This window comes from Ambystoma mexicanum, chromosome 1p (genome assembly GCF_040938575.1).
Source record: "Ambystoma mexicanum isolate Mex_15411 chromosome 1p, UKY_AmexF1_1, whole genome shotgun sequence".
Lineage (NCBI taxonomy): Eukaryota > Metazoa > Chordata > Amphibia > Caudata > Ambystomatidae > Ambystoma > Ambystoma mexicanum.
Genome location: NC_090921.1, coordinates 797,051,334 through 797,067,415, shown reverse-complemented (window position 1 = coordinate 797,067,415; position 16,082 = coordinate 797,051,334). Strand labels below are relative to the sequence as shown.

At 44.8% G+C, this 16,082-nt stretch overlaps 1 protein-coding gene across 4 annotated transcripts in view; it reads right to left on the bottom strand.

Moving 5' to 3' along the window:
* TDRD10 (tudor domain containing 10) overlaps positions 1-16,082 on the bottom strand; it is a 1,872,714-nt gene that overhangs the window by 1,494,850 nt on the left and 361,782 nt on the right. For 3 of the 4 annotated variants that reach the window (XM_069652002.1, XM_069652018.1, XM_069652008.1), the window contains one exon: positions 5,000-5,070. The exons of the other annotated variant lie outside the window; for it this stretch is intronic. In XM_069652002.1, coding sequence (XP_069508103.1) covers positions 5,000-5,070 — 71 coding nt within the window. The remainder of the gene's footprint in view (positions 1-4,999; positions 5,071-16,082) is intronic. 4 annotated transcript variants of the gene reach the window in all.

The following is a 16,082-nucleotide window of genomic DNA, read 5'->3' as shown; positions in this document are numbered from 1 at the left end:
GTCATTTCAGAAGACTCCCTGCTGGTCTTACCAGACGCGGCGGGGACTGAAGCTTTCTTGGGTTCCTTCGAAGGGACTATTGGAGCCGCCTTCTCAAAAACGGCCAGCATCTGGAGAACACATTTCTCCCAGTTAGCAGAAGCTGCCGACTTGCTTGGAAAGTTTACCCATCTATCAGGAGAGGCTTCTGATAAAGACTACCGCGAACAATGGCCTTGTTTCTTCATTTTTGTGTGTGATGAAGATGAGGAGGAATTACGAGATCTGGATCTCAAGCGCTTCCAGTGTTTGGAATGCCTTCTCACAGAGGAAACCTCCCTGGACTCGTCCGACAACCTCTTTTTGGGAGGGATAGTAGAAGGGGATTTAGAAAAGGGCCTACCTGCCAGGAGTTTCCCTCTCCTTTCCCTCAAAGCCTCAACTGCCATGAGCTGACAGGAACCACAGATCTAATGTGGGTCCGTAATGGAAATTTTAGAGCCACAATCGGAGCACCGTTTGAAACCGGTCTTCAGGTATAAATTTGAAACAAACTTTGAAACTACTGAAAATGCACAGTAAGAAGTCGCGGAGGTGATGAAACGTCCGAAGCGTGCTGAGCATGCTGAAAAACTGAACTGAAGCAACGGGCGCTGCGTGAGCTTCTTATACCAGTGTCAACGTCACAGCCAAGGACAGGGCGGAGACTGTCGAGGGCCACGAATCAGCGGCGCTTGGCGCTCGATACCATGGGAAAAAACATTCCAAAGCTGCCAGCAGACTTACGAATATATCAACGATGAGGAATACATGGGAGGACACAATCCATTCAAAGTAAATAATTTGTTATAATGCTTCCAGTATGATGTTCCTCACAATGACCACATGTTATAACATGTTTTTATGTTTAACTACTGTGAGAAAACTGAAGGTTTCTCACACGCTAGTCCCGGGCATCTGTCATCCAGGTGGCCACGGCACGGCCATCTCTTTTGGATCCAGTTCCTGGGGGTGGACCAGTGCGGGAGGATCACCTGGATGAGGGGTCTTCATGGAGTGGAAGTGGGACACCGGATGGCAAGAAGCGGTATCCCTTTCCCGGTAACACCATCCTACCAGGCAGAATACTTAGGAACTCAACCCCCCGCTTTCCAACACAAACACTTTCTCACGGACAGCTCACTGTGAGAGGAAATGGGCTAACACTGGAGCTGTATACCTGACGTGTCCCAATACAATGGTCAGGCAGGATCAGGCAATTACTGATCATTACATACCGGATTTCCATCACACTTCCCCACATGGATGAAAGGCGGAGCATGAAAGCACACTCTGAGCAAGGCGAAGCACACGAGGCAGCAGCAGTTTCCAGACAGCAGTTTAATACAAGGCGAAAGATGGCAAGACAGAAGAGGATTGCACGGAGGGAAGTGCCTTTGACCTTCTCACCGAAAGACAATCTTTCATGAGCCTTCGAAAATAGGAAACGTAAGACCCGGAATCGCAGTTGAAGAATCCTGCATTGTGTGCCATTGTGTGTCAGAGGTACCCGGGGATCACCCACGTCAATAGTCCAGGCGGGGAGAACCATTTGCCGCTGTGGCACTGTCCTTGGCTCCTACAACAAAGCAGCACCAGTGAAGTCCTGCGAGTTGGGGAGACTGATATCAGACCGGTCCGTGTTGAAGCCAAGGTTGCAAGCAGCAACAATGTATAGAGAAAACTGAAGGGAACAGTGTATGGAGCGTATGCGGCAAGCAGCGCAAATATAATTAAAACAGCAGATGAATGACTGAACTCTGAAGCCAAGATACAATACCGTAGACTCAGTGGTCCGGCACCACGTGGGTGCTCATTCGAAAGTCTGTTAGGTATCCAACTGAAAGGTGGCGAATGTTAAAAGGAAAGGAATTGTGAAATCGAACTGGTCCTGCAACGGGTCAAGTCAAATCCGGTGCACATTCGAAAGTCTTCGATAGTTTATGTTAATTGAAATTGGTCTGAGCCCGGCCGAGTGAGACTAATTCTGTTAAAAGCGATCTGAGCCCAGCTAAGGATAATCCGGGGTGAACCGTGAGTCACCCGAAAAAGAATATCCTATGAACATTGTGTTAAGAGGATCTGAGCCCGGCTGAGGGTGATCCGGGGTGAATAGCAAATCACCTAAATTGAGTATTTGTGAAAATCTGAAAGAGGAAAAGAACGTATTGTTTATTTGGTTGCATCAGGCCCTCCGAATGAAGAGACTTTGATAAGCAAAGAGACTTCAGCACAGAAGGCCCTGATGCTAATGATTGAACTGTATCCTCGTGCTAGAGCAGCTAGAGACTGCTTTGCTTGAGTGAACAACCTTATCCCGTGGTGAAAACGTGGGGAAGGGAGGCCAATGGCCTGAACATCCTGACATATCATTTTGTGAACACTTCTTTCTTTTTCATAACACTATTTCCCACACCATTTGTACTTGGAGGTAAGGGTTGGCAATAGATTCATTAGTATAGGCCCTTTTATTTTGACAAGACACCTCTAGGATTGCGTTATTTGATGGTCGTAGCTTGCTCCCATCTGTAGATTTAGGATTAGATGGGTAGTTTTAAAACCCTTTTTGAAATAAAACACCCTTGAACTGTGGTCAATTGTGTTGGTCTTACTGTTGATACCATGCCTTCCTTACACGACTTGTCAATCACAATATTGAGACAAATGTACTTTAAAATTCATCATTTAGTCTCATTTTTCCAATGTTTCTTGTGGGAGGACTCCACAAACACTACTTAATGGCATTGGGCTTACTCACAATATGTATTATGGGCCAATTTGGAAAACTATTCCAGGGTCATATTTGGTTGTCAGTCCATCCCTGGCAGATCCTCTGCACAGAACCAAGCGCACAGGAGTAGGTGTGCTTGGTTCTGCACCGGCATGATCATTTTGGTCCTTTGTAAAGGTAGGGAGAGGGGTCCAAAATTGTGAGAAGGGAGCAGGCCGGAAGCCTGGTTATTTTTCTGTAGTGCAGAAAATCTGGTGAAATAACCTCTCTGGGTAGGTACTGTCGGTATGGCTTTCACGGAGTGTAGCTGGGTGATGTCTTGCAGAAATAATTGCTCACCTGATTGGGTAGAGCGGGGTAAAGATGGAGGGGTAGAGTGGACTTCGTGATCCCTTAGTAACTACAGATCACATCAACAGGTCCTTGAAAATAGGTCAATTGTATTTGAGCACTCAGACAATCTGTCTCCTACAGGTCACATGTGTTCCCAGACGCTCATGTTATTGCTTTCATTTATTATTGGACGGTATGATGGAGGAAAAGCCTCAGGTTGGGATCTGACTTTCTTCCTTCTCTTCTCACGGGGGATCTATGCTGTTTTTCCTGATCATCTCAAAATACCACAAATTACCAGGCCTATCAGAACTGATAAAAGCTGGTCTTTTTGGTGAGCTCCTTGTCTGTGCAAGGATGGAAAAGCTCAAAGCCAATGAAGGGAAGATCCAAGCACTTTTCTGAACAAATGTACTTCACTTAGCTGCTTGCATGAAGGTTATTTGGCATCTGAGCCTAGAGACATTTCCTTTGAGCTGCATCAATATGATGTGAATGTTTTTCTGATGGAACTGGCCTGTAGCTGAGGTGCAGTCTATGGTTTACTGGCTGGGCAGAAAACAGCTTCTCTCTTTGCCCCCAAAAGAACATTATTTCGGACATGGATACCAGATATGAATGTCCCTCTATGGGTGCAAGTACCAAAGATTACACCTTCCTCCGATGATGGTGTTTACGGAATAGGGAAGCCAATGAATTTCATAAAATCCCCTAATCCCTTGCAGATTGCAAAGTAGAAATCTACCCTCCTGACTCGTCTAAAGTATCACCCGGTTTTGGATTGTCTGTCGGGGGCAGTACTTACAAAGGCAATGGCAGCATTTGAGAAGGAGCCAATGAAGGGTGTGGAGAAACCAATGGAGGTTGCGGAGGAGTTACTAGAATGGGTCCTTGGGGCTCAAAATGGTTGTACGTTTGGTCTGAGGCAGGTGGGCGGATCCCTAGCAATGTTAGTTGAGCAGGAGGAATAGGATACCGGAGTGGTAGCAGCAGAGCTGGAGGGGCATTAAAGCCTGCAGGTCTTTAATTAGGCCCATAAAATAGCCCCACATTGCCTGCAATGGCAAAAGTCCCAGAAATCTTGGGAAGAAGTCATTACTAAAGGGTGCTGTATGTGTATTTGAATAACAGCAGCTTTGAGACATGAACGTCCTTACCACCATAAGGCTGTGTAAACCTGAAAGGATTACATCTGGGTACAGTGAAAGAGTGTACTGTAGTCATGATGGGACAACAGCAATGGTGGCCAGGAAGAGTGCTCTCTGGCAAAAATTGGGAGTCTCATGAACTTGACTGAAATAGACCACCTGAAACTTGTGCAGAGTCCGGTGATAGCGTGTAGACAAAAGGGATCTGTAAGAAGAGGTGGAGTTACACTTCGTGCATGATCAATGTTTTTGCAAAATTATTGTTATTGTATTTTTTAAAAGGCACGTGTGCTGTTACTGTGCGTTCACATACCAAGAGAATGGAGGAAAGTGGACAGTGTGCTGGAGTATTAAGGCATATAGGACAGAGAGCTGCTCCTTTGGTGAGAAAGGGGAAAAAATGGTATTCTCTGTTCTGTCATTCAACAGGAAGCATTCACTTAGGAGTCCAGCTGCGGCAACACCTAGCGGGATGCTCTGTGTGGCCGGTAGATAATGGGGTAAGGCATCTTAAGAGTACTCATTTTTCAAGGAATTCTAATGCTCTGCATATAATTGTAGGACTGCACCCTACCTTAACATCTGCACCCACATAGCCAGATATGCATACCAACATATTCCAAGGATAATATAAACGTTTTGCGGGATCTAGGTCACTTATGGCATCAAAAATACCAGTCCTTCGATAGCTTTTTATGCTCTTTCTTACGGCTTGAGATGTACTGATTGGTGGAATTTCTCAACTCTTGACAAAGATATAAATATTCACCATTTAATTCCATTCTGACATTTCCTGACATGCTGCGGGTTGAAGTCCTTAAAGTGTTGCAGAATATCGAACTGAAAAAGAAAGAAAACAATCAAAGATGCAGGCATGTATGAAAATGACATCAATTGTGGGTATTTAAGATTGCTTTCAACTTACTGACCTTTGGAAGCCAAACCTGTATGGGCCTCCAAAAACACAGCACATTCCTCTGAAATGATCCTTCCCTCCCACGTCACAAACATACATCTTAATGTTTCTCATTCTTCCCTCTCTTGTACAAACCATTGCTTGGGTTAATAAAACATTCACAGTATTATCAAGCTGCATTCATTATAGGTCTATGGTTACAGAATGGCATGATTAATGGATGAGTAATTTCTTGGATAAGTGGTGTGGATGATTTATTTAACCAGATGTAATCCTTGATGTGGGTTCTGATCAGTTCCAAATGTTGTGTGAGGAATCTAGGGAATTCTTCCGTTCTCCCAAAAGAGGTGCCCCCCTCACCCCCTCCTGTGAGTGGCTAGGGAGGTAAGCCCGCTCCACAACACCATCCCTAGGAGTCTAGGCAAGTGGGACCTCATCAAGAGAGACTCCCACTTTGGAGGCAAGGACTCCCATTCCTGTGAGGAACTCCCTTCACCAGTAAGCCTAATGGCATACATGGGACCATCAAGTCTTGCCAAACACAAAGACTGCACTGAACAAGATGCAGAAGAATATTATTCTTCACAAGAAAAAGAAAATCTCTATAATGAAAAGTGACCAATACACGGAGACGAGCAGACTGAGAAGAAAGCACTTGCCATATAAGGAAGGAGAACGAGTATGGAAGGAGAGAGAGCAGAATGTCTCCTAGCAGGGGTTAGTACCCTGCCGATGTAAGCCTGGGATGAGGCAGAGCCATCACGGAACGCGGAACCCGTGAAATCCAAACTTGCTCTGGAAATGATCCAAAATGATCCAATGCTGAACTGTTAGGGTGGCGTGACCCTGGAAGAGCCAGAGTGGGCAGCGGACCCGTGCAACTACGCCAAGACCATCAGAGGGATACCACTGCAGGTGACGTGGCTCCCTGGTGAGAGAGCTAAGAGAACAGAAGAAGAGCGAGGACGGCAAGCGGGGGACGCCGAGAGCACTGGCTCGCACGTACAGCAAAGAACAGGAAATGCTGCCAGACCCGTAAGAGTCCCAGGACCGTTTCCGAAGAAGAGAGATTGTAACGCGATACAACAGAGGCACTGGAAGAAGAACGAGGAAAGTAACACGGAACAAATAACTCGTCCCAGTATCAAAGAAGAAGTACAATATGCGAACTGTGATGAAATAAGTGTGATATCCGTGCCACTCAGTGAAGGAGATTTGGCTATAAAAGAAATAGCATTGTCAAAGGTGAAGCGTGATCATTTATGTAAAGAAAGAAGAATATTCCCTGGAGGGGAGGAAAGTAGAAATACAGTACATTCACTAAATGTGTACTTTGATGGAATTAAGAAGGAGAAGAACGTTCCCAGAGAGGGACCTGCATGAAAGAGAGAAATCTCAAATATGTGAATACAAGGGAGAAATAAAGAGATCCTCAAAGAGGGGAAAAGCCTGTGGAAGATATTCCTATCTAAGAAGAAAAGGAAAGACTGTGGGATACCCAAAGCAAAAGGGTGTCAAGTAAAGGCAGAGTATCAAAAGTTAAAAGGCATATATAACCTATATCAGCAATCAAGTAGAACCAAGTAAAGACTTGCATAAAGTGGGATCTAAACTCTCTACTGTTGGAATTTATGAAAAAAATTGTTCAAGGAAAAAAATGTATAACAAGAGAACCAGTGCTGGGCGCACGAAACAGGAGAATGGAATAATTCTCCTGCCTTTATTTTGATATTAGTGATAGGGGCAGATAGTATTAGTTTGGATGGTAGACAGATTATTTTTGGACATTGAGAAAAAGACTGACTAGCACTTTAGTTATTCTTTAGGTAGGGAACACCCCACTGCCATAGGGATAGATAGGCCTTTCTCACTGTTATTTAATAAAACGTACCTAAAGTGTCTTTAAAGAGTCTGCATCCTTCTTCTGACCCGTCACAGTTGGGAGGCCAAGAAGGAACCCTTTTTGCCAACTTGAAAATTCCCAGGTGAATTGTGTGTAATGTCCACTCAGCAAGACGTCTTTTGGATGCAGAAGTTGGTTTCATTAAGTGCCTGTAGGTGACAGAAGCTATAGGAATGCAATTATTTTGATATGACGGTGCCATGTTCCATAAACTGCCGCCCCCATCTAAAGGCATCTGTGCTGAAAGTTTGGATGAAAAATTGGCTTCAAGTGTAGTTGGTACAAGAGCTGCTTATCAAGATGACTAGGCTGATAGTCTTTGTATTTCCTAGTGTAAACTATTTTAAATATAAAAAGGCCACATGTTCACACAAATGAGTCACTAATGAATACTTCTTTCAGCACGTAGACTTACTGGGGCATTTTAACACCCTTTCCATAACACCAGAGACAACAGTATCCGTTATTCATTGGCCTAGATTGGTGAAATTAGATTTTATTAGTAAACAATGCTAACCCCATTAGGAGCATTGAGCATGCAGTATAAATGGCTAATACACCCACTTCTAAGTCACTTCAAAAAGATTGGCAAAATCACTCATAAAATTAGAAAACAGCCAGCTGTATGAAATAAGAAAATTTACAACAACAAAAAAAATGTATTACAAACTTTTCACTGTCCTCAAACATTTATCTAATTCCATTTAAAACTTTCCACATTACATGTATTTCCATTCATTAAGTCCAATTTTTCCCCATAGGTGATTAAGACTGGTCACTTGCACACTCCTTCAGTTTTTTAAAAGTTGCTTCAAGGAATTTTACCAGGGCAAATGTGGTTATTAGGTGTTGGCCACCGTACAAAGTTTCCCATTGTTTTTCCGCACCCAGACCAGGGTTTTCGAACATTTGGTTGTAAAGATGAATTGATCCTAAATCCTTCAGCTTTGGGCAGAACAATGTTAGATGTTTTATTGATTCTCTTTGCGAACCACAGAGATGACAATCGTTTTCTTGTTCGCATCCGTATCTCCTTAAGGTGGTTTTGGCGTCGAGCACGTTCAACCTGAATCCCAGGAACAGGTCTCACTGCTTGTTATTGGGAAATGTTTTAAGTGGCCTGGGGTAACATTTAATTGTCCATGATTGTTTTTGGACCGGGTATGAATGGCGGAACTTTATCTTTTAACTTCTGTTTCGCGCCAGTCGTCAGCCCACAAAATACTTTTTACATGTGTTGGGTTTTTACACAGGATTTCGGTTGAGGTTCCTAGATTCTGTAGCATTGTTGTACAGTGGTTCCTCCACTGATTTAGTACCCAATCATTCATTCCTAGTTCTTTGTTCTTAATCACATCAATTTGCCGGGGACTATTTGTTATATTTGCTTTTCTGAAGAGGAGCAGCGCCTTCCACGCTACTTTCACATATAATGAGAGGCTGAGCTCATGTCGAATGATTGCCACGGGATGGCCTTTGGGAGATGTAGTATGTGTTTCCAGAGGAAACCTTCCAGAAAGTCCCACGTTGCCCAACGAAGACCAAGACAGGCCTCTGCCCCATAAGTGAGCACTGGTGTCACCTTTTGGTTGTAGAAGGTTACGATTGGTTGGAGAGAGAATTTCCCAAACCTTTGATCAATCACCCTGCCCTGGAAAGTTAGATGTTGTGCTTTCATCTTCAGGCAATCAATCATGCGCTTTCCCTGTAGCGACACTAAGCAATGTCCTGGGATATTTTATCTCTTTAGATAAACCCAGGCGTTTCTCATTAGTAGCCAGCGTTCTATGCTTCCTTTTTCAGCACCAAAAACCATCATTTCGTATTTTGATGCGTTTATCTTCAGGCTATTTTTATTTACATAGTTCTGTAAGTTATCCAATTTTCTCTGCAGACCAATCTTTGTCTGGTCCAAAAGGACCATATCATCTGCGTACAATATCCAGCCAACATCTGCTCTGTTTAACTTGGGTGGGTATGTTTTGTCCGCCAGGTCTATTTTCAAATTTATAACAAAGAAGCTGAATAGGATGGGAGCAAGGGGACATCCTTGTTTCAAACCTTTTGAGGTGTCTATTTTCCTGGTCAGGTTACCCAGTTGGTCCAACTTGATCTACGTGTTTGTCCCCGAATATAGATCTTTGATGGCTAATAAGTCATTCGGACATACTTTTGATTTTAACTTCTACCACAGTAGTTCTCGATCTATACTGTTGAATGCTTGTTCCAGGTCAATGCAAGCCATGTACATTTTCCCTTTGTTCTTTATAAGTCGGAGTTTAAGTAGGCTGATTAACAGTAGATTTAGGCTGCATCCCTCCTCCTTGACGAAGTCAGCCTGTCTACTGTCAAAGCTCTTTGTCGCCAATATCCACTCAATCAGCCGACTTAAGGGGATCATTGCAAAATGTTTTTCCCAAAACATCTACGAGGGCGAGTGGCCTATAGTTCGTTGGTACCATTTGGTCCCCCTTTATGAATATCGGGACCACTATCGGCGCTTTCCAAGATTTTGGGATTTTTCCCTTTTGGATCATTTTACTAAAGAGGATTTGGTAGAAGTCGGTCCATGATTCCGGGGATGCTTTCAATATGGAATTGGAAATGCTGTCCGGGCCCAGTGCTCGTGACCGCTTGCTTTTTTTATTAACAGTAACATTTCCTCTGTGTCAAATTCAATGTTCCATCTCTGGTCGGCTAGGTTTTTTTGGTTGTGTGGTCGTTGGGTTTTTAGCTACAAGCAATTTCCCAAAGTGCTTTACCCACACCTCTTCTGGTATGCGGTTTAGTAGGTGCGGGCATACGGTTGTCCCTCTTCCAATCTTGCCATAAGGTCTTACTATTGTTGTTATTAAGAGCCTTTAGCATTGTTTCTGCATTACTTTGAAGGATCCAAGCTTTGTGTTTGACCCAGTTGTTATATGTTTGCCTCTTTTTCCGCAGTAGTTCCTTTTTGTTACTAAGCAATGAGATTTGCAACTGTCGAAGTTCCTTTCTGAGGAGTTTTTTGTTTGTTGCCACCTCCTTGTCATAACAATGTCTTGGTTTATGAAACGGCTTTAGATAGTTGTGTCTGAAATCTCTGAAAGCTATCAAGACTTTGATTGTATTCAACATCTTCTGTCTCCAGATTTTGCCATGCAAGTAAGTCTTTTGTTAACTAAGGGATATCTTTGGGTAATAGACGAAGACTATTTGTTCCTCCTACTTCCACCCATTCTTTCCATTTATGAATATTTTCTCACACCATTCCTGAACATATTATTGGGTCATGGTTGTTGTGCAGTAACGGGTGTACAGTTAGGGAACTTGTGTCTGGTAGGAGATTTTCAGATACAAAAATGTATTCCAGAGTTACTTTTCTGTTTCCATTTGTCCAGGTAGCTGCTGCCGGGGTGTCTCCCTTGATGTTACCACTTAGCAGATGCAACCCTCTCAGCTCCATCTCTTCCAGCCATTCACGGCCACGTTGGATCTTTGGGACGTTTTCTCCTGCTGGCCCTCCGGCAATCGCTGGTCCTCTAGGGAGGCAATCTGAATTCAGGTCACCACAAATCACTAGCCAGATATTCGTCCCAGCAGAGTATACTTCGTCAATCCAATCAGTCACTAGATCCACAAATGCCTCTCCCTCTTTGACATCAGGGTTCCAATACAGATTAAATATGAGCAGGAGATTGTTGTTGTTCTCCCCATGCTCCCTCAGACAAATAAGCAGGATCTGTATGTACGGGTTTGTATTGATGGTCTGTAGGACCCTCAAGTTGAGTCCATTTCTAAATCAGTAGCAGAAGTCCTAGAGAAAATCTGCCAGTTCTACAACTTTTGGCCAGGTTTAAATGCACTGAGTACCCCTCGAAATTTGGGGTCTCTGTCAACCAAGATTCCTGGATGCAAATTATGGCTAGTTTGGCTATTACCGGGTCCATCTCATTAAAAATGTGAGCATGACCTTGAGTGTTCGAGCCCCTGATTTTCAGTTTTCTCAGCCCTCCATTCTTCTGGCTCTGATCATGGTGTTTTACGGCTGGAGCCCCAGCCAGCCAACTCCAGGATTGCTGGTCTTGTGATGCTGTGGTTATGGTTCCGTCGTGGGTCATTCTCCTTATTAATTGGTCTGCCTCCCTTCCCCGTATGGTGATTTTGAACTGGTTTCAAGGCGAGATTTTCTTTATTTTGCAATGGTGGAGGAGAATTGTCAATTGCTCTGGTCCTGTCAGTTTTCTGATGGCATCCTGCAGAGAATTCTCCCTATTTTCCTCTGATTTTGTGATGATCCTTCCGATCTTCTCTGGTGACCTTTCGCTTGTGTTTTCTCTTCTTCTCAGGTCAAAACGTAAGGTTTGAAGTTCGTCATTTGAGTCAAACAATAGCGAGGTAAGGTAGACAGAGTCCATGAGTAAATTTACTTTGTCATTCACTCTTTCATTCGGGAAGTCTACTATCCTGATGTCGTCTGTGTTTAAGACTCTTAGCTTTGCTATGTGGTGTAGTAGAGTCATTATGTTGGATCTGTTTAATATCAGACCATCTGCTGCTCTTAATATTCTCTCAAGGATGATTGTTAATCTCGGATGCCACTCAGTGTTGGCTCTACTCGGTCCACTAGAATTTGCTCTCCTGGGGTCAACCTGTCTTTTACTAGGTCTGTCCCACCAGGTCTTCTTTTGATGTGGAGAGAGACTATCCGAATTTGGCTCAGAAAGTAGTTCACTCATTATTGTTTCCTGTTTAGGGGTACTTGTGTATTGGTCTGTAAGGATCCTTAGTTTCGTTCTTCTTTCTGCCAGGGTGAGAAAGGATGAGAGGGTGCTGGACTCCATTAAGGTTGGAAGGATCTGCACCAGTGTCATTTGTGGTGGTAGAACCTGAACTGCCCTCAAATCCTATGCCATTTCAGGAACGTCACCATCTTCGTAGACTGAAAAGCCCATTAAGTCCACCTCGCTATCTTCAGATTCCTGTAACAGATTCCTGTAAAGGAACAGTGGTTAATGAGTCCTTGGGGGGAATCTGGATCTGCTGACTTTTGTCCAGAAGAACCAGAATTTTCTCTTCTTACATCTATTCTAGATAGATTTTCTGTTGTCAGGACTTTCACGTTTCTCAAGAAGCTTCGTGAAACCAAGGCTTCGAATGAATTGATTCTTTCACATTTTTTGATTTCTTAGTTTGTTTCCCGGGTTCGTTTATAGTTACCCCGGGTCCTTTGTTTCTTGCTTGGTCAAAGATGGAGAAGGAACAAGTTTCTGTTTCCAACCATCTCATGATAATTGAAAATAAAAAAAAAGTGATTATACGGTTGCACCCTAGGGCATATGTAAAACATTTTTCATGGTTTTTGAACCACATAAAACTTGTGGTAAGACCACATCTACGATATCTAGGTAATACTATTTATGGAAATATGCAGAAGTCCCATTATAGGGAGTATCTGGACTTGACAGTTGTGCCTCTAATTGTTCAACTTAAAATAGTTGACAGCAATTACGGAAAGTTCTCTTTTATTCCAACTTTACACTTTTATAAACAGAAGATCCTACCGCAATTCTGCTATGGTCTCGAGTTATTTCCCTCATGGATATTAGCCAAACACCCAAAACATGAAGCACGCCTTTTAAGTGTTTACCGAATTGTGTACCGTTGGACGCTATTCGATATGAACTTGGATTAACATCAATTGCCAAAATGGTCATTTGGAGAAAGTTATTATTTAGAAAACTAATAACCACCCCTAAGGGTACACTATAAGACTTGTTGGAATCTGGTTTTCGTGCAGATACTACCTCTTCGGACTATCTTCATGAATTCAAAATTGAATGTTTGGAATATTTGAATCAACTAGGTATATCACTTGACCTTCTAATCTTTAATCCAGTTAAGGTCAAAAAAGATTTGAATGGTGGGACTGGGATGTTGGTATTAATAGATCAGTTGCTACACGTTTTTATAATTATCTGGTATCTCATACTAAGCAGGTGGGAACACTTCAACCATACTTGATTAATTGAAACTTTAGAACATCTTATGATTGACTGCTCTATACTCAGAATTGCACGTATACAGCACTTTTAGTAAATTTGTTGCCTCTACAGGTTAGGTTATTCTGGACATATTGTAGTGGGAAATATTGCATGGAAAAGGCAAGCCTTTGCAGTTAGCAGTAGTTAGGCTTTTAGAAAATATATGTAAATTGACAAATGTACCTGAAGTAATTGTAAACCACGTTGATTGATATGTATCACTTAAATGTATTGCTTAAATGTACTGTATAGATGTTTTTAGCTTGTGCTTTTCTTTTTTACCCAAAAGGGTGTGATGAATACCTTGAATATTTCGATTCTCGAATTTTGTTATGTAATGTGTATATATTTAATGTTTTTACTTTTTCTTGTTTGACACTATGATCTATATTTTGTAAAGGTTATGTTCATAACCAAAAACAAATAAAATAATAATAAGGAACAAGTTACTTACCTGTAACTGTTGTTCTCCAGCATGGGTCTGGCATGGATTCACATGCTCATGAATATTCCCCGTCGTAAGGCCGGGAATCCTCGGTAAAGAAAAAATCAGTATCAGTTTTGTTTCTGATCTGTCTTTCTTAGAAGTAACCAATCACTGATCTCTGGGTCATACTGCCCACAGCCAATGACTGCCCTCTACCTAAGACCCTCCCCTGGCAGCCATCCTCAGATTTGGTAGCACGTAAAGTGGCAGTATGACCAAGTGAAGAGCCGCAGAGGGGAAGGAGGGAGGGTTCGCATGTGAATCCATGCCAGATCCATGCTGGAGAACAACAGTTACAGGTAAGTAACTTGTTCCTTCTCCAGCATGGGGTCTGGCATGGATTCACATGCTCATGAATAATAATACATAGCAGTATACACATGCACAACCACGGGAAGTGGCAACAGGCTCAACATTAAGCAATACAACAACTCAACATTAAGCATCTCTTACCTCCTCACCAGGCTCACCTTAAGCGAACAGGTTGCGCAGCACTGTTTGGCCGACCCTGGACTCCTCCCTGGAGTCCCGACCAATGCAGCAGAATCTTGTGAAGGTGTGCGTCAACCTCCACGTAGCAGCCCTGCAGATGTCCAGCAGGGGCACACCAGACAGGTACGCCGTGGTAGCAGCCATCGCTCTGGTCGAATGGGCTCTCGGACGGCCGGGCAGCGGTCGGTTTGCCAACCGGTGACAGTGCATGATGCAGCCGGAGAGCCATCTGGAAATGGAAGCCTTCGAGAGAGCCTTCCCTTGAGTCACAGGTCCAAAGTTCACAAACAGCTGTGATGTCTTCCGAAATTTCTTTGTGCGGTCCACGTAGAACTTCAGCGCTCTAGCCACATCCAGCGAGTGCAAAGTCCTCTCGGCCGGAGACGAAGGCGACGGGCAGAAAACTGGCAACACCACGGGCTCATTGAGGTGGAAGTCCGACGGCACCTTGGGCATAAAGGAGGGGTGCGTCCTCAGCACCACCCTCGTGTCGTGAAAAGTCAAGTATGGAGGCTTGCAAGATAGGGCCTGGATCTCTCCCACTCGTTGTGCGGAGATGATGGCCACAAGAAATGCTGTCTTCCACGACAGGAACTTCAACGGCGCCGAATGCATAGGCTCAAATGGGGCCCCCCAATGAGCCTGGTCAGCACCATGCTGAGCTCCCACGCCGGGGTAGGGGCCTTCACCGGTGGGAACTATCGGAATAGTCCCTTCATAAATTCCTTCACCAGGCGATGAGACCACAAGGACGCCCGTTCTGTAGTTCTGGTGTATCGGGAAATGGCCGCCAGATGTATCTTGATGGAGGCGTGAGCCAGTTCAGCTTTGGCCAGCGACAGTAGGTACGGCAATACTTGAGGGGCCGTAATCCGCAGAGGGTTATTCTTCTATGCACGGCACCAGACAGAGAACCTCTTCCACTTATGTCCATAGCATTTGAGAGTTGAGGACGCCCTGGCTTTTGCAAGAACCTCTCTGCAGTCAGCCGGGATATCGTATCCTCCAAACTCTAGTGCTGCAGGAGCCAAGCCTGCAAGTTCAGCGACTCCGGGTCGTGATGGAGAATGGCGCCTCCTTCTCTGGAGAGAAGATCCGCGTCCATCTCCAGCTTGATAGGTGGGGACCCTGACAAGTCCAGAAGGTCCGGGAACCAGATCTGTCTCGGCCACGCCGGTGTGACGAGGATCATCCTGCACCTGGACCTCTTGAGCTGGTTGATGAGACGGAGCAGCAACGGCAACGGAGGGAACGCGTACAGGAACAGGCCGTCCCAAGGGAACGAGAAAGCATCGCCCATGCTCCTCGGTTGTGCGAACCTGCTGGCGAACCTCTGGCACTTGGAGTTTGTCGCCGTCGCGAACAGGTCGATCTGGGGTTTGCCCCACCGTTGAAAGAGCCGATCCACCTGGTCCTGGCGTAGTTCCCACTCGTGGCACGAGCGCAGCTCCCTGCTGAGTGAGTCGGCGATGGTGTTTTTTATTCCTGCCAGGTGGAAGGGAACCAGAAACATCCCCTGGGCGACGGCCCAGTGCCACCACAGATCCTGGGCCTCCTTGGATAGGGCTGGGATCTGGTGCCTCCCTGCTTCCGGATGTAGAACATCGTGGTGGTGTTGTCGGTGAAGATCCTCACCACTTTGTCCTTGAGGGACGGAAGGAACGATTTGAGCGCCCAGAACACGGCTCGTTGCTCTAGGATGTTGATGTGAAGAGACCTCTCCTCCGGGAGCCAGAGGCCTCTTGCGTGGAGATCTCCGGTGTTGGCCCCCCATCCCTACAGGGAGGCGTCCGTCATTACCGTCTCCTGATACGCCAGGGCCTGAAAGTCCATGCCTGCCGCGAGGTGCGCACGGGCACCCCACCATAGAATCGCCTGACGGAACTCCTCGTTGAGCGGGATCCTGTCTTCGAAGCTGCCCGCCGCTTGAAACCAGCGGGCGTCGAGGAACTCTTGTAGCGGACGCATCCGAAGTCTGCAAAGGGGCACAAGTTAGATGCATGAGGACAGCATCCCGAGGAGGGACTTGAT